The following is a 23452-nucleotide window of genomic DNA, read 5'->3' as shown; positions in this document are numbered from 1 at the left end:
CACGTGTTATACCACTCCGTGTACCGATCATTTTCAAATCTCACCCCAAATCAGGCAACGATTACCAAACAGTAACCATACATAAGCCTGTCTCCAAGGGGTTGAAAAAATAAAACACAAAATTTGGGCCCAAAGCATCTATGAGGAATGTATTTTGGGGTGAGAAAATGGGACCTTGGGTTTGAGGGTGGGAATTTGGGTCTGCTATCCCCCTGCCCCGGATGGACGAAGGAAGGAATTGGGCCGAAGTAGGGGTGGGTTCGGTTTAAATCGGTTCGGTTTTTTGCCAAAACCGAAACCAAACCGAAATTTCGGTTCGGTTCGGTTCGATTCATTTTTTTTCAATTTTTTTCGGTTCGGTTTTTTTTCGGTTTGGTTTTTTCTGGTTCAGTTTCGGTTTTTTGTTTTTTATTTTTTCAGAAAATGAAAAACATTGAAATTTTAAATTTTAACATATCCAACACAATCATAACATAAGCATTCTAACTAGAATCAAAGACAATGAAAATAAACATTTAAAGTTGAACTAAAATCATCAATCAAGTTTTCCAAAGTCCAAACTAACAACCTCACAACACAAAAATCGTACAAATGACTTAGAAAAGTTAAATTGTATGATGTTGTTCAAAGATCAGGGTTGTTTGCTTGTAACTGCATGTTGACAACTTGATTAGTAAAAGTAATGCATGGGTGGATTTATTTAGTGTGTGTTGGATTCTTTTCCATCACAAATTACCCAAGTAATCTACCCGAAATAAATGTTTATGGATTCTGTTACATGTTTTATGAGAGTAGATTTGAAAAAGAAAGTTGGGGCAGAAGTAGACAGTGCTATGGAGATGTATGTAGGTATTTCAGGAGAAAGTTTGGTTTTGGAACCTTATATGGGGGAGAAATAATAGGTTAGGGTTTAGAGTTTTTATAGGCCTTTTTTTAATATTTTGAGCTTAAAGTTTGGCAACACATTGGGTTTAGCACATTTTAACTTACAAATTGGGTTTAGAAAATAATACCCAAAACAAATAATTAAATAAAAAATTTAATTTAATTAATTCGGTTCGATTCGGTTTGGTTCGGTTTCTAGATCACTAAAACCGAACCGAACCAAAAGAATTCAGTTTGGTTCGGTTTTTTCAATTCGGTTCGGTTTTTTCGTTCGGTTCGGTTTTTTCGGTTTCGGTTCGGTTTGGTTTTCGGTTTTTTGAACCCACCCCTAGGCCGAAGCCTCCAGCTTGCAGCACCTGCACGTGCAGACTAGACGAAGGTGGGCTTCGCGCATTAGATAAAGCAGCGTAGAGAGATTGTTTGCGGGTGAGCGCAAAGCAAGCAGCCTTTCTACGACTAGATTGTGGGAAAGGGATCCTCTCCGGATCCCTTCCTCCTAATCTACTAAGTTTGGAGATCCGGACTGTTAAAATTTGATCCAACGGCTAAAGTTATTATAACTTTTAAAGTGGACCCCTGTTCGTGACTGTTGGATCAAATTTCAATAGCCCGGATCCCAGGACTTGATGGATTAGGAGGAAGGGATCCGGAGATCAAATTTCAACAGCTCTCCCCATCTCCAAAAGCCTAAACTTTCCTTCACTCTCTCACAGGTTACTGAGTGCGTGATTAAACTAGTCTTGCTTTTCCTTTTTCTTTTTTCAAAAGGGGAACAACTAGTGGCAAGTCACAGTTATCTACTCCTTTCGAGACCGGAGAGGCTATGGGGAATTTCACCCTGCCTGTGACCATGGTCAAACAGACTCACCAGCTCGGAGCATCAAACCCGGAACCTTCCACATTTTCTTTGTTCCGTCTCTTTTGTGTTCGTCATAACCTTAGTTCATTGAGCGGGAAAATTGTTGGAGTTGCATTAAAATGGCGCTTTCAAACTTTTGTCGATCTCAAAACTAGGGCAGCTAATATGTTTTATGCTTTTACTCCGTCGATTTCCTAGTTTGTTAATCAGCATTTTGTGTTATCGTGGAGGAGAGAAATTGGCATCAAACTTGTCATTCACGATGTTTGAACCTAAAACTCTTAACATACAAGTAAAAGATAAGTGTCTCTAGACCATAGTACTAAGTGGCAGAGATTCATATTCTCCATCATCATATGGCTTATTACAAGAAATAAATAAAGAAGAGGTGAAACCAGCCAGCAGTGCTCGAAAGAGAAACCAACTAATAATCCCAACTGCATCTGGCCACGCAGAAAATCCTTGATAAGAATCCTCTTCCACATTCATCACGTCATATTGCGGATACCTTAGGGTTTGGACAATTGGATCGGAGAAGTCCTCTAACCTATGTACAATTAGTCGTCCGTTGTTGTAGACATCCCACTTAGTGACTTTGACTTAGTTAAGAGAAGTGCATCCTCTAGTGCCGGCAGGCAGGGAAGTGACAACGACAGGATGGTCGGGCAGAAGAGTGTCAACCTTGGAACCGTGAAGCAAATACGCCTCCATGGCATCTTTGTCCATCTTGAATGGCACAATATGGTACTCGAGCAGTGTCAACGGACATTGTGGATAGTTGGGGTTAAAGAAAACTTGGTCTTGAGGGCAAAAGAGGGGGTACAAAAAGTTTTCTGCAAATCCCATGCAGCGCTTAGAAGGTGAACTCAATTTATTTCCACTGCGTTTGGCTGGGCTAGTAGGGATTGAACAACAGATACCACAGTTTGCTGTTGAAATCAAGCCTCAGATTTCTCTTATTTTCAAGAATGCTGAAGATAATTGATGCTTGAGAGACCAAATGAGTTGTGGCTACTGTCCACACCTTCTCCTCTTTCAATATTTGGTGCACATAACATACAAAAATGTATAAGCAAACATGGAAATCGTGTAATCTCCTTTTAATCGCATTTGACATCACTTGGTCGATTACAAACGCTTCATTTCGTGAAGGAATTTGGATACATCTTTTGATCAGATGTGGCTATCATTTCCTCCATTGCTTCTCCATCAGATTCATATCCTATAACCAAAAATAAACTATGAAAGCTAATTAAACAGAAATTAAACCACGCCATGAATGCAGTATTGCATTTCATCTGATCATATCAGTCCAACTACTCTACTTCTCCAATGGATATCACAATCTTAAAAGAGTAACATAAAAGTTGCTCTGTCAATTGATAGATTAAATAAATAACACATATCATACGTCACTAGGCGAAGCATGAACGAATGCCTACCTGAACTGGACTCGTCTGTGGAAGAACTTGCTCCAATGCAGCATTGAAGGAACCACCGAAAGTTGTCAAAAGTGCAACAGTTTCAAACTGCATTGTGCTGGTCATAAGGATCTGTTTCAGCTATCAAAAATACAAATGAACTTCACACTGCTCTTTCTATCAAAGCCAACAAAACGGGATCTGTTTCAACTATCAATTCTGTAGTCCATGCATCTGCAGAAAAACCCTTTTCCACCATTTCTTTAATCAGTCTCATCGCCCTTGATGTCTCACTGTTATTGATAAACCCGCAGATAATTGTGTTGTACGTGCAACCATTTGGAGAACAACCATTCTCTTTGATTTCCCTAAGCAAGTTTTCTGCTTCACTTGTTAGCCCCGCGTTACAAAATCCACTAATTATTATAGTATATGTCCTGGCATTACGTTGAAATCCTTTTGATGATAAACTGCGAAAGACTTCCCATGCATACTCAACTTTTCCATATTTGCACAAACCTTCAAGAAGAATACGGTACGTTACGATATCAAAGTTCAACTTCTTTCCCTCCATCTCGCTTAGCAATTGCACTGCTTTGGGAAATTGTTGGTTTTCAAACAGGCCACAGAGTAAAATATTATAAGTTTGAACATCTGGAAGTTGGCCACAAGCTTGCATTTGAGAGAACAAAGTCTCTGCATCTTGTATTCTCCCCATCTTGCAAAACCCATTCATAAGAGTGTTATAAGTAACTGTATCTGGAAACACCCCCCTATGAGACATTTCCAGAAAAAGCATTCGGGCGTCATCAATCGTTTTATGCTTATAATAACCATTTATCAATATGTTATAGCTACGAACATCAATCATGGATCCTTTGCTAAGCATTAGTTCAAAACTTTTTTCGCCTGACCCATTTCTCCGAGCAAACATTAACCGTCCATAAGTGTACGGTAAGTAACTGTATCAGGTTCAATATCTCTTTGAATCATCATTTCGACCACGCTCCTTGTTTTTTGGACCATTCCCTCTTTACAAATTGTATCAATCAAGACATTGAAGGTGCGCACATTTGGAAAGATACCTTTACTCACCATTTCATTCAACAATCTTATACATTCTTTCCACTCCCCTAATTTGCAAACTCCATGAATCAAACAAGTATAAGTAATGACATCTGGGGCAATTCCTTTACTTGTCATTTTGGAGAAGAGGTTCAATGCATCAACAATTAAAGTATCCTTGCAAAGACTATCAATGATTGTGCTATAAATAACCACGTTAGGCTTGCAATCTCCTTCTTCCATCTTATTAAGCAATTGGATAGCTCCAATGTTGTTACCTTTCAGGCAAAGTCCCTTTATTAGTATGGCAAAAGTAACCGCAGTAGGCTTCCAGTTACCACTCTCCATCATTTTATTCAGAATCCCAACAGCATCAGCCTCTCTATCCTCGAGAAGAAAGCTGTTGATTAGAGTGTTGAAGGTCGTGACATCAGGTTCAAAACTTAATTTGAAGAATTTTCCTAAGACAGACAAACCAAACCCCATTTGGTTGAGATGACAGTAGCAATTGATGATAATGTTCAGAGTATAAACATCAGGACGAATTCCTGACACGCCCATTTGGTTATTCAACGAGATGACCGTGGAATAATGTTTGAATCTTGCAACTTGACCCAATATTTAATTGAAGCGGACAACGGAAGGCAGAGGACACCTTTGAAGCATTTCGTCGAACACATTGAGGGCATCCTCAAGATTAGAATGAAACAAACCTAAGTAATTGTTTACGAAAACAACTACAGATGAGTCAAGAGAAAGCGGCATACCTCTGGCTCCGAGTCTACGGCTACCATTACAAGCAGCAGTTGTTGCCCATCAAATCATCTTCTTCAGATCGGGCCGACTGAGCAACGATTACCAAACAGTAACCATACATAAGGCTTTCTCCAAGGGGTTGAAAAACATCTCTGCGGAATGTATTTTTGGGGTGAGAAAATGGGACCTTAGGTTTGGGGGTGGGAATTTAGGTCTGCTATCCCCCCGCCCCGGATGGATGAGGGAAGGAATTGGGCCGAGGGCCGAGCCCCAGCTTGCAGCACCTGCATTGGATGCAGCAGCGTGGAGAGATTGTTTGCGGGCGAGCGCAAAGCAAGCAGCCTTTCTACGACAGGTTTTTATTGTGCACCGTTTAGGAGCCAATGGATGGAGTGCGTTCCTGGGTTCTGATCCAGTGTGTCGCGCTCAACTACATTCCACTCCAGCAGGTTTTTATTGTGTGCCTAGATTTTTTTACCATTGTATGATTATTTTTTTAAATCCAACTTCTCAAATCTAATTTAATCATTTTTTCGATAAAAAGGAGATCATAATTAATTGATCCAAAAAGAATCCAACACCAAAACTCCTTGGAGGAAATTTTATTTGAACTCATATAACCTCTTTTTACACCCAACTTAAACTTTAAATGTTAATTTTCTTTTTTACCCTAGTACATAATTACCATCAAATACAAGATAAATTTAACAATACAACTAAAATTTATCAATAAACCCAAACAAACACCAAAGCACAAACAAATCAACAACAACAGCAATGGGAGATGCCATAGTGCTGAGATAGTCCAGAGGAGATGCCATAGTGTTGAGGTCAAACAAATCAAATGACATGCAGAAGAGGATTCTATGGCTCGTTCCCTTGTCTCCTCATGGACTTGTACTAGTACATTTCCTATGACATATCAAGCAGAACGACCATGAATCGTTTAAGTTGAAATTGTCGAGGGCTTGGAAATCTTGGGATAGTTGGAGCTTTGAAGAGAATAATTATCTCTTTGATCCAACTGACCATCACAAACATATATCATCCTACCTTTATTTTCATCCATGCATGCATGCGGTAAATCAAACTAAAAGATATGAAATTTCATCCAACAAAATACATCCTAAAGATAAATATTCATCCCTAAAAATAGTCGGTTAAATCCTGCACTTAATTGATAGATAGTCACAACCAGTGGCGATGTCAGGATTTGCCGGGGCAAAATTCAAAAGAGTGTAATGTTCAATTGAAGCAGTTGTTTTCACATTAGATAGTGCAAAGTTTTGAATCAATATTCATACTAGAAAATAGTCTCTCCACCAAAGCAGTTGTAAGCAATAATATCAAAGCCAATGTAAGAAGCTTAAATTGGCTAGGATTAAATCCTAAAAAATGTTAGGCGCTAATCAAACAGTGGACTGGAATCTAGCAGCTAGGTGCCTAGGTGAGATCTAGGTACGAGCCTAGATGGATTTAAATTATCATAAAATAAGCATTAAACAATATTTACATTGTTTTTAAAAAGTAATACAATATTTTATAAATAATGTGAGAATTTAAGATAAACACAGTGGGAGTCTTAAAAGATAAAATAAAAATACATACAAGAATTTAAAAAAAAAAGAAAAAAAAAGAGAGAAATGGGTTAATAACCCACAAAAAAAGTGGGTTCAGAAAAGAAAAAAGGGGGGGATGGGTAAACAAACAAGTGGGGCAGAAAGATAAAGACTGAAAGAGAAGTGGTGGTCAGCAAACTCATCATAGTATTTTAACAGAGAAAAAAAGGTACACAAACAGTCAACATGATAATACTGGGGTAAGGTGTCAGTACCCAATTTTTACTGACTTAGGTGGCTCAATAATTGTCCAACACCTGTCTTTAAAACTCACACCTAAATTCTTGCTATCCTAATAACCAAATGGATAATTCTTGCCTACTGATATGTCAATAAACCATTTTTATTGACCATTATATAGCTTAATAGAAATGTTACACTTGTCTATTTGATTGCTCCAAGCTCCTACTATTTTGATAACCAAACATCCTACTTGCTCCCATAACCTAATAACCAAACAACATTCTTCTTCCTCTCATAAACCCCACCAGACATGGCTGACCAACCCTTACCTCCTCCAACCTCTGTCGTCCTACATCCCCACTCTCGTCTTTTTTTCTAACCTCTTCTCGCCGACCCCACCTCGTCTCCTCCTCCAAGCTCTCCCCTCCAGTTCGGAGGGGCTGAACTAGTCGGGTTTTTTGGCGAGAGAAGGGGCTGAACCAAAGCTCCAGTCGTGTTTTCTAACGAGGGGAGTGGCGGCTGCCACTCCTCACCCTCACGTGGCTTCGCCACTAGTCACAACTAGAGAGAGGACTTCAACTTAAACCAAAGCGGGAAGAAAAATAAGAATAAATAAACAATGGCATTTAGAATTCAGATTCATACCATTTGGAACAAACAAAAAAACCCCTAAACTAGTGTGACAAGCTCTTTTGCAATATGATTGCAAGGAGATCATATTGTTTGGATTAATCATTTGTCCATTTTTTTCGTAGTCCTAACTTGAAATGCACTTCTCTTTGCAAATTTTGGGTTTTTATTTCTAAATGAGTGTACAGATAAATCTACCAGTTGAATTAGGTTTGTGAGGGTAATTTAGGTAGTAAATATGGTTTAAAGAGATATTGATGGTTTAATTAAAGTTAATACGGGGTGAAAAGAGTAAGTTGGGTGTAGAAAGAGATTATATGGGTTCAAATAAAATTTCCTTCAAAATACCCATCCAACTAAAAATATCTCCACACTTTTTATTCAGAATATGATTTTTTTTTTACATCAAAATGTTCCTAAAAATAAAACAAGATAGATTAATAAAAAAAATCCAAAATCCAAAATTATTAGCAAAAAAGTACAGAACTTTGACAAATTATAATGTTGGGTTGGAAATAGCCTAAGAGTACAATAAGTAACTGTATTAGGTTCAATATCTCTTCGAGTAATCATTTTGACCACGTTTTTTTCTTCCTTGACCAACCCCTCCTTATAAAGGTTGTCAACCAGGATATTGAAAGTAAGCACATTAGGAGAGGTATTTTTGCTCACCATTTCATTCGACAATCCTGTAGATTCTTTCCACTCCCCCCTTATTTGCAAACTCCGTGAATCAAAGAGGTTCAGTGCATCAATAATTAAAGTATCCTTACAAAGACTAAAAATAATTAGGTTAGGTTTGCAAGATTAGTGACTTTCGCAACACATTGAGGACAACGGAAGGCAGAGGACGCGTTTGAAACATTTCGTCCAACACATTGAGGGCATCCTCAAGATTAGTGACTTTCGCAAGGCAAAACAACCTTGGTCTTGGTGGGGGAAGTTTTTGGGGTTTAGCCTATGGTAAATTGATATTTAACTACTTACTGCACAAGAGAAAGGTAATATCCTCAGCATTTATTCGAATGATTAAAATGAAACTTCTTTTCAACTGCATTAAAACATAACAGTATAACCAGTAAAAAATTTATGGACAGAAGAAAAACCACAAACCTCTTGAGCTTCAACCGCAGAATTTGAATCTACCACCTTATTAGATGGAACAGGATAATCAGCCAGAACTTCAACTTCTGGTCCTACATCAAGGATAGCGGGAGCACGAATGAAAACTCCACGAAATACTTGAGGACCACATTCCGTAGAAGCAAGCTCTGGTACTGCAAGTTCAGCCTCAAAGCTCTGAATCTGCAGGTTTTTGGTTTACCAAAAGCAAAACAATTACCACATTGAATATCGAAATCACGTGAACTTGAGAATAGAGAAGTGAGTGCATTACCTGACTGCCAAAGAAGTTTCTGTGGACGGTGCAATCTAGGCCGCCAACAAGTTCCTGTCCTCCTATTTTCTGTCCTGAAAAGTGAAAATCATGCCACTCTTCTCATCACATTTATAAAAACAATTGAACATATCAATAACTTAAAGGATTCATAACAGCAACGAAAGAAAGAAGGAACATGAACGTGCCTGTTGTTGAAGTTAAGAACTCAGAGAGAGGAATTCATTTAGAGAGAGAAAGAGAGATGTAGAGAGAGAGTGAAAAATGTAATTGTGATTCTCATTAATCAATTGAATAATACACATGGTATTTATACATAAATATCCTACCCCAATATATGTGCCAGCTCAGCATAAAGTATATAACTAATCACAAACATTCCAAGCATAACAACCTAGTGAAAGAATCTAATCTGGTGGAGGTTGGGATGCATTGCTGCTGTGTGAGACTATACTCTTAACACACCCCCTCAAGCTGAAGGAAGGTGATCGAACTGAAAGCTTGGAAGTAAGGGCAGCAAATCGATCAGCAGCTAGAGGCTTGGTAAAAATGTCTGCAATTTGGAGAAGAGAAGCAACATGTTGAACACCAATGTGACCAAGTAAAACCTTCTCCCGAATATAGTGATAGTCAATTTCAACATGCTTAGTTCGAGCATGAAAAACTGGATTGAATGCAAGAGCAATGGCACTTTTGTTATCACAGTAGATGACAGGAGTTCGTAACAAAGGGAAGGATATGTCATGGAGAATCTTGCACACCCATGTAATTTCAGCAGCAGTATTAGCAAGAGACCGGTACTCAGCCTCTGTTGATGACCGAGCCACTGTGGCTTGTTTCTTAGCACTCCAGGAGATGAGGTTGGAGCCGAGGAACACACAATAACCACTAGTGGACCGTCGATCCACAGGGCAACCTGCCCAATCCGCATCAGACCAAGCAGTGAGACACTGAGAACCCTTAGTAAACCAAAGTCCTAAATCCACAGTGCCCTTCAAGTATCGCAGAATGCGTTTGACAGCCTGCAAATGTATGGTTCGGGGATAGTGCATATACTGACAAACCTGATTTACAGCAAAAGCTAAATCAGGCCTTGTCCAAGTAAGATATTGTAAGGCACCAACTGTGGACCTATAAGAAGTGGGATCAGAGAGAAGAGTGCCGGAATGGTCCAGTTTGGAAGGGGACACAGGTATGGCACAAGGTTTAGCACCAACCATGTCTGTCTTTTTTAGCAAGTCCAAAGCATACTTAGTCTGATGCAGTAACAAGCCCTTGTCAGATTTGTGGACTTCAATACCTAAAAAATAATGAATATCGCCCAGGTCCTTGACAGGAAACATGGTTTGAAGCTGGGATATGAGGGATTGACACTCAGTGACTGAACTGCCAGTGATGATTATATCATCAACATAAACCAATATATAAGTAATGGAAGTGTCTCGTTTAATAAAGAGGCTGGTATCAGAGTGGGAGGAACTAAATCCCAGAGAGAGAATAGCAGTGTAGAAAGCCTCATACCAAGCTCTAGGGGCCTGTTTAAGACCATAGAGGGATTTCCGAAGTTTGCACACATGATGAGGTTTCGAGGGATCCACAAACCCTGGAGGCTGGACCATATAAACATCTTCCTTTAAGTGTCCATGAAGGAAAGCATTACTGACATCCAACTGATGGATAAACCAATCATAGGAAACCGCAATGGAAAGGAGAATCCGGATGGTAGTAGGTTTGGCGACAGGACTAAAGGTTTCGGAGAAATCCAAACCTTCCTGTTGATGAAAACCTTTAGCTACAAGGCGTGCTTTGTACCTTTCAATAGTACCATCAGGTTTGTGCTTTACTTTGAAGACCCATTTGCAGCCAACAATGTTGTAGGTGGAATGATTAGGAACTAATTCCCAAGTGCCAGTAGACTGTAATGCTTGAAATTCAGATTGCATAGCCTCCATCTAGTGAGAAGACTTAGAAGCTTGGAGAAAGGTTGATGGAGTAGGAGGTAAAGTTGTAAGAGAATCAACAGTGGAAGGAAGTTGATGTTTAGTGGCAGTGAACACCTTGGGTTTATGAATACCTGTCTTTGCCCTTGTAATCATAGTATGAGTGTTGACAGGAAGGGGAGGGGGCAAGGGTGGAGTCTCTGCAGAGCTGGAAGATACTGGAGGAGTATGTATGGACTCCTGATCAGAAGATGGTATAGTGGTATTCGCTGCAGTCGAAAATAGGGATGGAGATGCATTGCGGCCTTCTGGAGCAGCTGCAGGTGAAGACTGTTGCTCAAGATGAGACACTGGCAAAGGCAGATGGAGAGACATAGGAGTGTGGAGAGGAGAAGGCACACAAGGACTGTGATGTGAGGCCTGAGAAGACAGATACTTGTAAGGAAATAAGGATTCATCAAACACCACATGTCTGGAGATGTAGAGCCGATTAGAGATAGGATCCCAACACCTATATCCACTGTGATTGAGGCTATAACCCAAAAACACACATTGCTTACTTTTGAAATCCAGCTTGTCTCTTGAATATGGCTGCAACCATGGATAACAAGCACAACCAAAAGCCTTCAGTGTATGATACTTGGGAGAATCATGGAATAAGAGTTCCCAAGGACTGATCACAGAAGACTGAGGAGGTAACCGATTAATGAGGTAGACAGCAGTCTGAAAAGCTTCAACCCAAAACTGTGCAGGTAAATCACTTTGAGATAACAATGTTCTGCCCATTTCAACAACATGACGATGTTTTCTCTCGGCACACCCATTTTGCTCAGGAGTGTGGGGACAACTCAACTGCTGTGTAATACCTTGCTCATTTAAAAAACTTTGGAGTGACTTATTCAAGAACTCACCCCCTGAATCAGACCTGATACTTTGCACTTTGAGATCAAGGAGAGTCTGAAGTTTTAAAATAAAGGTCTTGAGAGTGGAGAAGACATCAGACTTGAAATGTAAAGGATAGAGCCAACTATATTTGGTAAAATCATCCACTATTATTAGATAGAACCGGTAGCCAGTACATGAAGATGTGGGAGAAGGACCCCATACATCTGTGTGTAACAATTGAAGTGGCCGAGAGGAAGTACAACGTAAAGTGGAAAATGATAGCCTAGAGGACTTCCCTAGTTGACAAGCAGTACAGACTGACAAATTATTAACAGAACCAATTACAGGAAGATGATTCTTATGCACAACAGAATGTAAAGTCCCACCAGAAGGATGGCCAAGCCGACGATGCCAAGTATGGATATCAGCCTTAGCAATCATCAGAGCAGTTGGTGAGATTGCAATTCCAGAGACACCATTTGAAGCATTCCAGTAGAAAGGGTACAAACCTCCTTCACTGGGGCCCTGGAAAAGCATCTTCCCAGTGCTTAGATCCTTGACATAGAACCCGAACGGATCAAAGGTCAGAGAACACCAGTTATCATATACAAACTTGTAAACAAATAACAAGTTATGAGAAGCCTGAGGAACTAACAGAACATCATTTAAACGAAAGGTAGCATGTTTGGTGCGAATGAGAGCAGAACCAGTATGAGAAATACACAGACCTTTGCCGTCACCAACAAACAGCTGATCAGTGCCAGAGTAGGGAATGGCAGAGTTGAGTGCAGAGGGATCATGGGTGACATGATGGGAGGCGCCACTATCAGTGAGCCAATAGCTAGGAGAGGCAGGAGAAGTCATGGCAGACATTGCAGTAGGAGATTGAGATTGAGCAAACTGAGAGAGACGATTACACATAGGAGCCCAATGACCATATTGAAGGCATAACTGACATTGAACTGAGCGACCAGAGGAAGAAGATGGACCAGCAGGCTGGCGAGAAGGACCAGCACCAAGAATGCCACCTGAGTTATTGGCATGCCAGTTGTGAGGTTTGTTTCCCCCAAAATTTCGATTCTGAGTATACCGATTGCGATTATGAAAACGACCACGAGAGTTGCCTTTGTTGAAATGACCAACAGGAGTAGAAGATTGAGCAGCATAGGCATGAAATGGTGCAGTCGAGGAGGAAGAAGCTCTGGTTTTGCGTTTCTGGAGTGAGATTTCTTTGCTCAAGAGGAGGCCATGCAGCTCATCAGCAGTCACAGATTCATTTCGAGTCTCAATGGAGTCAACAAAGGACTCATACTCATCAGGAAGACCAGATAAAATATATGCAACAAGATCAGATTCAGACAATGGTTCACCAGCAGCAGCAAGTTTATCAGAGATTTCTTTGATCGAATTAAGAAAATCGGTCATTGAAGAGTCACCTTTCTGAATCGTTTGAATCTTCGAACGAAGACTGTGAACATGTGTGCGGGAAGCACCTGAGAATCGCCGCTCAAGAGATTGCCACAGAGAGCGAGAGTCTTCCATGCCAATCGTCAATGGAAGAAGATCTTCAGAAAGAGTAGAGTTGATCCAGATCATCAAGATTTGATCGCGCTCACACCAGGTCTCAAACGATGCATTAGGAACACAAGTACCAGAGGGATCGCGAACAAATGGAGGAGGACACAGATCTTCGCCATTGACGAGTCCAATAAGCTTGAAGCGCTTCAGCACAGGAAGGAAGAAACTACGCCAAGTAATGTAGTTCTGACAATTGAGTTTCGTCGGAACCATTCCAGCGACATTGGCAATGGAAATGGTGCCAAGCGTCATGATCAGAGGGTTGGAGAGGGCACTCTGAGGAAGATTTTCTGGAGAATTAGGGTTTGCAAGAGAATTAGCTTTTGCAGGAGGTGGAGAAGGAGAATCCGAAGAGGATGCTGCCGTCGACATAGCAAGAGGGGCTAAATTGAGAGGGAAAAAGAAGAGATCAGAGCAGTAGGGATCTGTTTGGAAGATCAGAAAATGCAAGAACAGCAAGAAAATTGCGAGAAGAGGGAAGCGCCGGATCGGAGTCGGTTAGACGATGGTGATGATACCATGTTGAAGTTAAGAACTCAGAGAGAGGAATTCATTTAGAGAGAGAAAGAGAGATGTAGAGAGAGAGTGAAAAATGTAATTGTGATTCTCATTAATCAATTGAATAATACACATGGTATTTATACATAAATATCCTACCCCAATATATGTGCCAGCTCAGCATAAAGTATATAACTAATCACAAACATTCCAAGCATAACAACCTAGTGAAAGAATCTAATCTGGTGGAGGTTGGGATGCATTGCTGCTGTGTGAGACTATACTCTTAACACCTGTAGCTTTGTTTGCTAAGAAAATAAGACCTGCACAGGTCCCCCAAACAGGCTTCCCCATTTTAACAAACTCACGCAGAGCAGGAAACTGTCAACAAAATAAACCAATATCAAACAAAGGAACAAATCAAAACAAACCCAGAAGCTGAGAGAGAAAGAGAGAGAGACCAGGTTGTGGTACTCGGCAAACTTAGCCATGGTGGTGCTCTCCCCTCCAGGGATTATAAGGAAGGCCACGGTTTCAAGCTGCTCTGGCTTCCTTATCTCCACGCCCTTCACCCCAAGCCTTCTCAGAGCTACAACACACACAAACAGTCGCACAGTGCATCAGAAAAACATAGTGCAATTATATCGAATGCATTTGCTGCGAGAGAGGAAATATTGAGATTTAAAACTTGAAGAGAATTCTGATTTGAGTTCTTGATTGAACGTTTTTTTCAATGACTTGATTATTATATGGAAGGAGTCTATTAGTCGTCTGCCAGTTTAGAGTAATGGGTGGGCACTTAGAACTAAAAGCTGAAACCGAAACACAAATTAAATTGAACCGCATTGGACAATTCTGTTTTTGCGATTTTGAAACGATTTTGGTTTAAAACTAAACGGCAATATGAAAAGGTGGTATGTTCACACTCCTCTCAATTTTCAATCGTCAAATCGATTGATTGAAAAAGATCAATTAACAAAAATCAACAATGATGTGTAGAGATAAAAATGGATGTGTGAATAGCAATATCATATGAAAAACGATTTTGTTTCGGTTTTGACCATCTAAAACCTCACCGAGACTGAACCGTACTACAAAAATTAAATAAATATTTAATTTAATACCATTATTAGGTAATTTATATTGTAGGTTTTCTTTGTTTTGTTTTTTCAATGTGTTTTATTGCTTTTGTAGGCTTTTTAAAGTTTATAATAACTAATGTAATTTATATTGCTTATGTATTTGTATTATGTAGAGGTGGCCATTTTGAACTCAAGTATCGCATCTCTTACTCTTAACCCATAACCACATCAGCAAGCTTCAAGGCATCTCAAGCTTCTAGTTCACAAGGTTCAGTGACTTCTCATCCATCAAATTCAATTTCATAAGGTCCAAGGTCTTCCCAAGTATCATCTTCTCAAGCTCGTTCACAAGTTCAAAGGCCTCTTAACCTTCGAAGAGTAAGTGTCCAAAAGGAAAGGGAAAGAGAAAGGGTTGAACGATGCAAAATATTGACTTAAAAGTTGAAGCACCAAAACCTTTTTGTTGAATTGCATGAACCATTTATTTTTTCGGGTTGTACTACTAATCTCATAAGGCATTTTGTATTGAAGTTTGTTTAAACTTTAGTTTTAGTGTGGTAAACTTGACCTTTTCAATTGGGTGTTAGAGGAACTGCAGAATTTTGAGAAATGGATCGAGTCTTCCTCTTATAGCTATCATTTCCTCCATTGCTTCTTCCATCAGATTCATATTTTATTACCAAAAACAAACAATAAGAGCTAAATTAAACAGAAATTAAACCAAGCCATAAATCCAGTATTGCATTTCATCTGATCATATCAGTCCAAATACTCTGCTTCTCCAACAGATACCACTCTTAAAAGAGTAACATAAAAGTTGCTTTGTCATTTGATAGATTAAATAAATAACACATATCATACATCACTAGCGGAGCATGAACGAATGGCTACCTGAACTGGACTTATCAGTGGAAGAACTTGCTCCAATGTAGCATTCGAGGGAAGGAACCACCGAAAGTTGTCAAAAGTGCAACAGTTCCAAACTGCATTGTGATGGTCATAAGGATCTGTTTCGGCTATCAAAAATACAAATGAACTTCACATTGCTCTTTCTATCAATGCCAACAAAGTGGGATATGTTTCAACTATCAATTCTGTAGTCCATGCATCTGCAGAAAAACCCCTTTCCACCATTTCTTTAATAAGTCTCATTGCCCTTGATGTTTTGCTGTTATTGATAAACCCACGAATAATTGTGTTGCACGTGCGACCATTTGGAGAACAACATTTCCTTTTCATTTCCCTAAGCAAGTTTTCTGCTTCACTTGTTAGCCCCGCGTTGCAAAATCCACTAATCATTATCGTATATGTCCTAGCATTATGCTGAAATCCTTTTGATGATGAACTGCGAAAGACTTCCCATGCATACTCAACTTTTCCATCTTTGCACAAACCTTCAATGAGAATACCATACGTTATGATATCAATGTTCAACTTCTTTCCCTCCATCTCGCTTAGCAATTGCACTGCTTTGGGAAATTGTTGGTTTTCAAACAGGCCATCGAGTAAAATATTATAAGTTCGAACATTTGGAAGTTGGCCACAAGCTTGCATTTGAGAGAACAAAGTCTCTGCATCTTGTGTTCTCCCCATCTTGCAAAACCCATCCATAAGAGTGTTATAAGTAATTGTATTTGGAACCACTCCCCTACAAGACATTTCCAGAAAAAACATTCGGGCATCATCAATCATTTTATGCTTACAATAACCATTTATCAATATGTTATAGCTACGAACATCAATCATGGATCCTTTGCTAAGCATTAGTTCAAAAACTTTTTTCGCCTGACCCATTTCTCCGAGCAAACAGTAACCGTCCATAAGTGTACGGTAAGTAACTGTATCAGGTTCAATATTCTTTGAATCATCATTTCGACCACACTCCTTGCTTTTTGGATCATTCCCTCTTTACAAACTGTATCAATCAAAACATTGAAGGTGCGCACATTTGGAAAGATACCTTTACTCACCATTTCATTCAACAATCTTATAGATTCTTTCCACTCCCCTAATTTGCAAACTCCATGAATCAAACAATTATAAGTAATGACATCTGGAGCAATTCCTTTACTTGTCATTTCGGAGAAGAGGTTCAATGCATCAACAATTAAAGTATCCTTGCAAAGACTGTGAATGATCGTGCTATAAATAACTACGTCAAGCTTGCAACCCCCTTCTTCCATCTTCTTAAGCAATTGGATAGCTCCAATGTAGTTACCTTTCATGCAAAGTCCCTTTACTAGTATGCCAAAAGTAATCACAGTGGGCTTTCAGTTACCACTCTCCATCATTTTATTCAGAATCCCAACAACATCAGCCTCTCTATCCTCAAGAAGAAAGCCATTGATTAGAGTGTTTAAGGTCTTGACATCGGGTTCAAAACCCAATTTGAAGAATTTTCCCAAGACAGACAAACCAAACCCCATTTGGTTAAGATGACAGTAGCAATTGATGATAATGTTCAGAGTATAAACACTAGGACGAATTCCTGACACACCCATTTGGTTATTCAACGAGATGACCGTGGAATAATGTTTCAATCTCGCAACTTGACCCAATAGTTGAGTGAAGCGGACAAAGGAAGGCAGATGACGCCTTTGAAGCATTTCGTCGAACACACTGAGGGCATTCTCAAGATTAGTGACTTTCGCAAACTGGGGTGGTTGGGTGCTTCTGGATTTGGTTGATTTAGAAGCTCGAGAATGAAACAAACCCAAGTAATTGTTTACGAAAACAACAACAGAAGAGTGAAGAGAAGGCGGCATACCTCTGGCTCTGAGTCTGCGGCTGCCGTAACAAGCAGCAGTTGTTGCCCACCGCATCATCTTCTTCAGATCGGGCCGACTGAGCAACGATTATCAAACAGTAACCATACGTAAGGCTGTCTCCGAGGGAGGCAGATTCCTGCCAAAATATTGAAGTGGCTTAATTTTGATTATACAAAATAGAAGAGTATGGGAAATGGGAGGGGAAATGAGAGGACAGATTGGGAAGGCAGAGAATCTGCCTCTGTCTCGGAGGGGTTGAAAAAAACAAAAAATACATCTCCGAGGACTGTATCTTGGGGGTGAAAAAATGGGACCTTAGGTTTGGGGGTGGGAATTTGGGTCTGCTATTCCCCCGCCCCGGATGGATGAGGGAAGGAATTGGGCCGAGGGCCTCAGCTTGCAGCACCTGAACGTGCAGACTAGACAAAGGTGGGCTTCGCGCATTAGATGCAGCAACGTGGAGAGATAGCCTAAGTGTATGGTTCAATCGAAGCGATTGTTTTCATATTAGATAGTGCAAAGTTTTGAATCAATATTCATACTGAAAAATAATCTCTCCACCAAAGTAGTTATAAGAAATAATATCAAAGCCATTGTAAGAAGCTTAAATTGGATAGGATTAGATCCTAAAAAATGTTAGGCGCTAATCAAACAGTGGACTGAAACCTAGTAGCTAGGTGTCTAGGCAAGATCTAGTTAGGAGCCTAGATGGATTTAAATTATCATAAAATAAGCATTAAACAATATTTACATTGTTTTTATAAAGTAATACAATATTTATAAATAATGTGAGAGTTTAAGATAAATACGGTGGGAGTCTTAAAAGATAAAATAAAAATACATACAAGAATAAAAAATAATAAAATAATAAAAAACAGAGAGAAATGGGTTAATAAACCACAGAAAAAGGTGGGGTCAGAAGAGAAGAAAAAAAAAAGGGATGGGATGGGTAAACAAACAAGTGGGGCAGAAAGATAAAGATCGAAAGAGAAGTGGTGGTCAACAAACTCAGCACAGTATTTTAAGAGAGAAAAAAAAAAGTAAACAAACGGTCAACATGATAATACTGGGGTAAGGTGTCAGTACCCAATTTTTACTGAATTAGGTGGCCCAATAATTGTCCAGCACCTGTCTTTAAAACTCACACCCAAATTCTTGTTATCCTGGTAACCGAACGGATAATTCTTGCCTACTGATAGGTCAGTAAACAATTTTTACTAATCATTATATAGCTCAATAGAAATGTTACACCTGTTCATTTGATTGCTCTAAGCTCCTGCTATTTTGATAACCAAACATCCTACTAGATCCTATAACCTGATAACCAAACAACAATTTTCTTCCTCCCATAAACCCCACCAGACATGGCTGACCAACTCTCACCTCTTCCAACCTCTATCGTCGTACAACCCCACTCTCGTCTTCTTTTCCAGCCTCTTCTCGCCAACCCCACCTCGTCTCCTCCTCCAAGATCTCCTCTCCGGTTCGAAGGGGCTAAACCAGAGCTCCACTCCTCGCCCTCACGTAGTTTCGCCACTGGTCACAACCAAAGAGAGGACTTCAACTTAAACCAAAGCGGGAAGAAAAATAAGAATAAAGAAACAATAGCATTTATAATTCAAATTCAGACCATTTGAAACAAACAAAAAACCCCCTAAACTAGTGCGACATGCTCTTTTGCAATATGATTGCAAGGACGATCATATTGTTTGGATTAAGAATTTGTCCACTTTTTCGTAGTCCTAACTTGAAATGGACTTCTCTTTGCAAATTTTGGGTTTTTATTTCTAAATGAGTGTACGGATAAATCTACCAATTGAATTTGGTTTGTGAGGTAATTTAGGTAGTAAATATGGTTTAAAGAGATATTGATGGTTTAATTAAAGTTAATATGGGTGAAAAGAGTAAGTTGAGTGTAGAAAGAGATTATATGGGTTCAAATAAAATTTCCTTCAAAATACCCATCCAACTAAAAATATCTCCACACTTTTTATTCAGAATTTGATTTTTTTTTTTTTTACATCAAAATGTTCCTAAAATTAAACAAGATAGATGATTAAAAATAAAATAAAAACTCCAAAATCCAAAATTATTAGTACAAAAGTACAAAAGTTTAACAAATTATAATGTTGGGTTGAAGATAGCCTAAGTGTATGGTAAGTAACTATATCGAGTTCAATATCTCTTCGAGTAATCATTTTGACTGTCAACCAGAATAATGAAAGTAAGCACATTTGGAGAGGTATTTTTGCTCACCATTTCATTCAACAATCTGTAGATTCTTTCCACTCCCCTTATTTGCAAACTCCGTGAATCAAAGAGGTATAGGTAATGACTTTGTGTCAATTAATTACTTAGTCAATGGCATGTGGTTTTTAATTTTTCTATTTATTATTTGGTCACTTACATGTATGGTTGGAAAAAATTCTCAAAAATCCCAAACCAAACCGAAAAAGTCCCAAACCAAAACCATCCCGAAAAATACCGAAATTTTCGATATGGGATTGGTTTCCAAATCCCATTTGTTTGGTAATCCCGAAATCCCGAAAAATACCGAAGTATTCGGTTTCCTATTGACTTTTGGGTTTCGGTTCTTGAAAGTCATTGTCATGGTTGCTGACTACTCTTCACAATACACTTACTCTACACATAGAGATGATGAAGATAGTGAAAATTTTGAACCTCATAGGAACTCTATGTGGTACTTAGTCACTCATGTATCTTACCATGCAATGTATAAAGTGTAAAATATTGTACTAATTCATTATATATAAATGATTATGGTGTGTTTAAACTTCTTTCATTAATTACTACATATTTTCTACACTCACAATATTTGACAGCTCGCTATATAATCAACTTAAATCAGTTAAATCCATCATGCAATGCATTTCATTCTAATTTTTTGTGATAAACTAATAGATAATTGACTAAATAAACATCCTGTAAAGTTTCAATAAAAATTTCCAAGTTTTTCTTACAATTTCCGTGGTTTCCATGTAATTTTTATCGATATCGATATTATCCCGATATTTCCATCGATATTTCCGTGTTTTCGGACTACCGATATTTCCGATATTACCGATATTTTCTTCCTTGATTCAAAGAGATGACTGCAGAATAATGTTTCAGCTTCGCAACTTGACCCAATAATTGATTGACGCGGACAACGGAAGGCAGAGGACGCGTTTGAAACATTTCGTCCAACACATTGAGGGCATCCTCAAGATTGTGACTTTCGCAAGGCAAAACAGCCTTGGTCTTGGTGGGGGAAGTTTTTGGGGTTTAGCCTATGGTAAATTGATATTTAACTACTTACTGCACGAGAGAAAGGTAATATCCTCAGCATTTATTCGAATGATTAAAATGAAACTTCTTTTCAACTGCGTTATTGTATATACACCATCTGAAATGCAGAACGGATTATCTGCATTAAAACTAAACCATTCACCTGAAGGACTACTTGTCCACCATCAAAGACCTTTAACAGATATCGTACATCAACATCCGCCAACGGAAAAACACTCTGAATAATAAGGAATTCAACAAAATGCACGGAAGAAAACCTTAACACTTATCTGTCCTCCACTATTGAAATATAGGGAGGTCAATCTTTGTTTGTTGGTTTAAACTTAGATCTGCTCCAACAGCAACGATGCCTCCTTCTCCGGTTTCAGTTGACATCTTCAAGAAGTAACTATGCCTGCGATATTAAATACTTAGAACCTCGTGTGAATTTAGGAGAATGGCTGACAGAGTAAGCATATTTACCATCGAGTGTCTGCTGTCAATTCAGGATGGAAGGCAGTTGCCAGCAAATTCTTCTGTCGAACTGCTACAATCACTTTATTCTCAGGCACAGGATTCTCCTGAAATATCAAAAACTAATAAGAAAATTGCAATGAAAGAAGGTAAAACGAACTTAATATATGTCAGCAGCATGCCGCCATTGGTAATTTCATCTTAGACGAATGATACTCTGGTTTTGTATAGCAATATAACTGCATATTTGCACACCAGAACAAAAGATTTGATAGTGTCTCTTCTCTTTGCTATATACAGCAGAAGCAGTGTTACTGACAACACATGACATAACCAGGTTTGTGATTGGTGATTGTACGAGCCCAAAACTAAGCGAGATGATATAACCGTACCCATGTACATAACAAACTAGTCTATCTAATTCCAGTCAACAACTTTCAATCATAGACATGTTTCAGACAAGACCACAAGAAATTTACCGCTTCTCAGACAAGAAAATGAACTTTTGATCATAACTTGCTCCACTATCATAAACTTGCAAACTAACTACCCTATTTTAGAAAGAGATGATGAACTTGTTCTACGATAAGTATTTCGACTCCTTTCAAAACAAGTCATATGTTTTACAAGGAAATAGGGTTACTGAAGAAGCAAATAGAGCTGCCAACTTAAACGAAACAAATGAGGCTTGACTAAAGACTGATTACATAACAGTATAACCAGTAAAAAAATTATGGACAGAAGAAAAACCACAAACCTCTTGAGCTTCAACTGCAGAATTTGAATCCACCACCTTATTAGATGGAACAGGATAATCAGCCAGAACTTCAACTTCTGGTCCTACATCAAGGATAGCGGGAGCACGGATGAAAACTCCATGAAATACTTGAGGACCACCTTCCGTAGAAGCAAGCTCTGGTACTGCAAGCTCAGCCTCAAAGCTCTGAATCTGCAAGTTTTTGGTTAACCAAAAGTTAAACAATTACCGCATTGAATATCGAAATCACGTGAACTTGAGAATAGAGAAGTGAGTGCATTACCTGACTGCCAAAGAAGTTTCTGTGGACGGTGCAATCTAGGCCGCCAACAAGTTCCTGTCCTCCTATTTTCTGTCCTGAAAAGTGAAAATCATGCCACTCCTCTCATCACATTTATAAGAACAATTGAACATATCAATAACTTAAAGGATTGATAACAACAACGAAAGAAAGAAGGAACATGAACGTGCCTGTAGCTTTGTTTGCTAAGAAAATAAGACCTGCACAGGTCCCCCAAACAGGCTTCCCCATTTTAACAAACTCACGCAGAGCAGGAAACTGTCAACAAAATAAACCAATATCAAACAAAGGAACAAATCAAAACAAACCCAGAAGCTGAGAGAGAGAGAGAGAGAGAGACCAGGTTGTGGTACTCGGCGAGCTTAGCCATGGTGGTGCTCTCCCCTCCAGGGATTATAAGGGAGGCCACGGTTTCAAGCTGCTCTGGCTTCCTTATCTCCACGCCCTTCACCCCAAGCCTTCTCAGAGCTACAACACACACAAACAGTCGCACAGTGCATCAGAAAAACATAGTGCAATTATATCGAATGCATTTGCTGCGAGAGAGGAGGCAAAAATGGAGTGCCTGCTATGTGTTCGTTGAAAGACCCCTGAAGAGCAAGAACGCCGACGAGGGCCATTTTTGCTCCAAGCCGCACAGAATTTGGGTTGAACGAAAGAAGGAATCGAGGGAAAGAGAAAAGGCGTGAAGCGATTGAGCGCACTGGTCTGGCGGCTTTGGCCTCTCGTTTCCTGGGTGGGCTCCACTTTTGGCCGTTTTAATAACAATATTTCACTTGATTTCTTAGTCCATGTTTTAGGAAATATTGAGATTCAAAACTTGAAGAGAATTCTGATTTGAGTTATTGATTGCACGTTTTTTTTCAATGACTTGATTATTATATGGAAGGAGTCTCTTAGTCGTCTGCCAGTTTAGAGTAAGGGGTGGGCACTTAGAACTAAAAGCTGAAACCGAAACACGAATTAAATTGAACTGGACAATTCTGTTTTTGCGATTTTGAAACAATTTTGGTTTAAAACTAAACGGCAATATGAAAAGGTGGTATGTTCACACTCCTCTCAATTTT

At 39.2% G+C, this 23452-nt stretch overlaps 3 protein-coding genes and 1 long non-coding RNA gene across 4 annotated transcripts; all 4 read right to left on the bottom strand.

The window, feature by feature from the left end:
- Positions 1 to 1981: 1981 nt before the first annotated feature.
- LOC114823933 (uncharacterized) lies at positions 1982 to 5331 on the bottom strand. Its single transcript, XR_003772039.2, has 2 exons — positions 3187 to 5331; positions 1982 to 2966 (listed from the first exon to the last, which is right to left on the bottom strand). It is a non-coding gene; the product is annotated as an uncharacterized lncRNA (long non-coding RNA).
- Positions 5332 to 8416: 3085 nt separating this feature from the next.
- On the bottom strand, positions 8417 to 17846 carry LOC114823932 (probable pyridoxal 5'-phosphate synthase subunit PDX2). Its single transcript, XM_070818305.1, has 5 exons — positions 15689 to 17846; positions 14177 to 14304; positions 14009 to 14096; positions 8815 to 8888; positions 8417 to 8723 (listed from the first exon to the last, which is right to left on the bottom strand). Exons 2-5 carry the CDS (start codon positions 14204 to 14206, stop codon positions 8475 to 8477), a joined length of 441 nt encoding a protein of 146 aa, XP_070674406.1. The 5' UTR covers positions 14207 to 14304; positions 15689 to 17846; the 3' UTR covers positions 8417 to 8474.
- LOC114824161 (pentatricopeptide repeat-containing protein At1g12620-like) lies at positions 15836 to 18931 on the bottom strand. The gene is made up of 5 exons (XM_070819535.1): positions 18883 to 18931; positions 18694 to 18754; positions 17972 to 18035; positions 17565 to 17701; positions 15836 to 16703 (listed from the first exon to the last, which is right to left on the bottom strand). Exons 1-5 carry the CDS (start codon positions 18929 to 18931, stop codon positions 15836 to 15838), a joined length of 1179 nt encoding a protein of 392 aa, XP_070675636.1.
- A 1962-nt stretch (positions 18932 to 20893) lies between these two features.
- Positions 20894 to 23238, bottom strand: LOC103422086 (probable pyridoxal 5'-phosphate synthase subunit PDX2). The gene is made up of 7 exons (XM_070818304.1): positions 22951 to 23238; positions 22726 to 22853; positions 22556 to 22643; positions 22368 to 22441; positions 22085 to 22276; positions 21337 to 21434; positions 20894 to 21268 (listed from the first exon to the last, which is right to left on the bottom strand). Exons 1-7 carry the CDS (start codon positions 23003 to 23005, stop codon positions 21154 to 21156), a joined length of 750 nt encoding a protein of 249 aa, XP_070674405.1. The 5' UTR covers positions 23006 to 23238; the 3' UTR covers positions 20894 to 21153.
- Between the last annotated feature and the right edge of the window lie 214 nt (positions 23239 to 23452).

This window comes from Malus domestica, chromosome 03 (genome assembly GCF_042453785.1).
Source record: "Malus domestica chromosome 03, GDT2T_hap1".
Classification (NCBI taxonomy): domain Eukaryota; kingdom Viridiplantae; phylum Streptophyta; class Magnoliopsida; order Rosales; family Rosaceae; genus Malus; species Malus domestica.
This window is presented reverse-complemented; position numbering and strand designations above follow the sequence as displayed.

Bases quoted from the DNA above. Each gene is read 5' to 3' on its own strand.
- LOC114823932 (XM_070818305.1), bottom strand. From the start codon at position 14,206: ATGGCTAAGTTTGCCGAGTACCACAACCTG. The intron at 14,097-14,176 runs GTCTCTCTCTCT...TTTTGTTGACAG, and splicing joins TTGCCGAGTACCACAACCTG to TTTCCTGCTCTGCGTGAGTT. The intron at 8,889-14,008 runs GTGTTAAGAGTA...TTCACTTTTCAG, and splicing joins CTTAGCAAACAAAGCTACAG to GACAGAAAATAGGAGGACAG.
- LOC103422086 (XM_070818304.1), bottom strand. From the start codon at position 23,005: ATGGCCCTCGTCGGCGTTCTTGCTCTTCAGGGGTCTTTCAACGAACAC. The intron at 22,644-22,725 runs GTCTCTCTCTCT...TTTTGTTGACAG, and splicing joins TCGCCGAGTACCACAACCTG to TTTCCTGCTCTGCGTGAGTT. The intron at 21,269-21,336 runs GTAAATATGCTT...TTAATATCGCAG, and splicing joins TTGACAGCAGACACTCGATG to GCATAGTTACTTCTTGAAGA.
- LOC114824161 (XM_070819535.1), bottom strand. From the start codon at position 18,931: ATGTCTGGTGGGGTTTATGGGAGGAAGAAAATTGTTGTTTGGTTATCA. The intron at 17,702-17,971 runs GTGCTGCAAGCT...ATATTTTGGCAG, and splicing joins TGTCTAGTCTGCACGTTCAG to GAATCTGCCTCCCTCGGAGA. The intron at 16,704-17,564 runs GTATGCCGCCTT...CAGTTTGTAAAG, and splicing joins CCGCAGACTCAGAGCCAGAG to AGGGAATGATCCAAAAAGCA.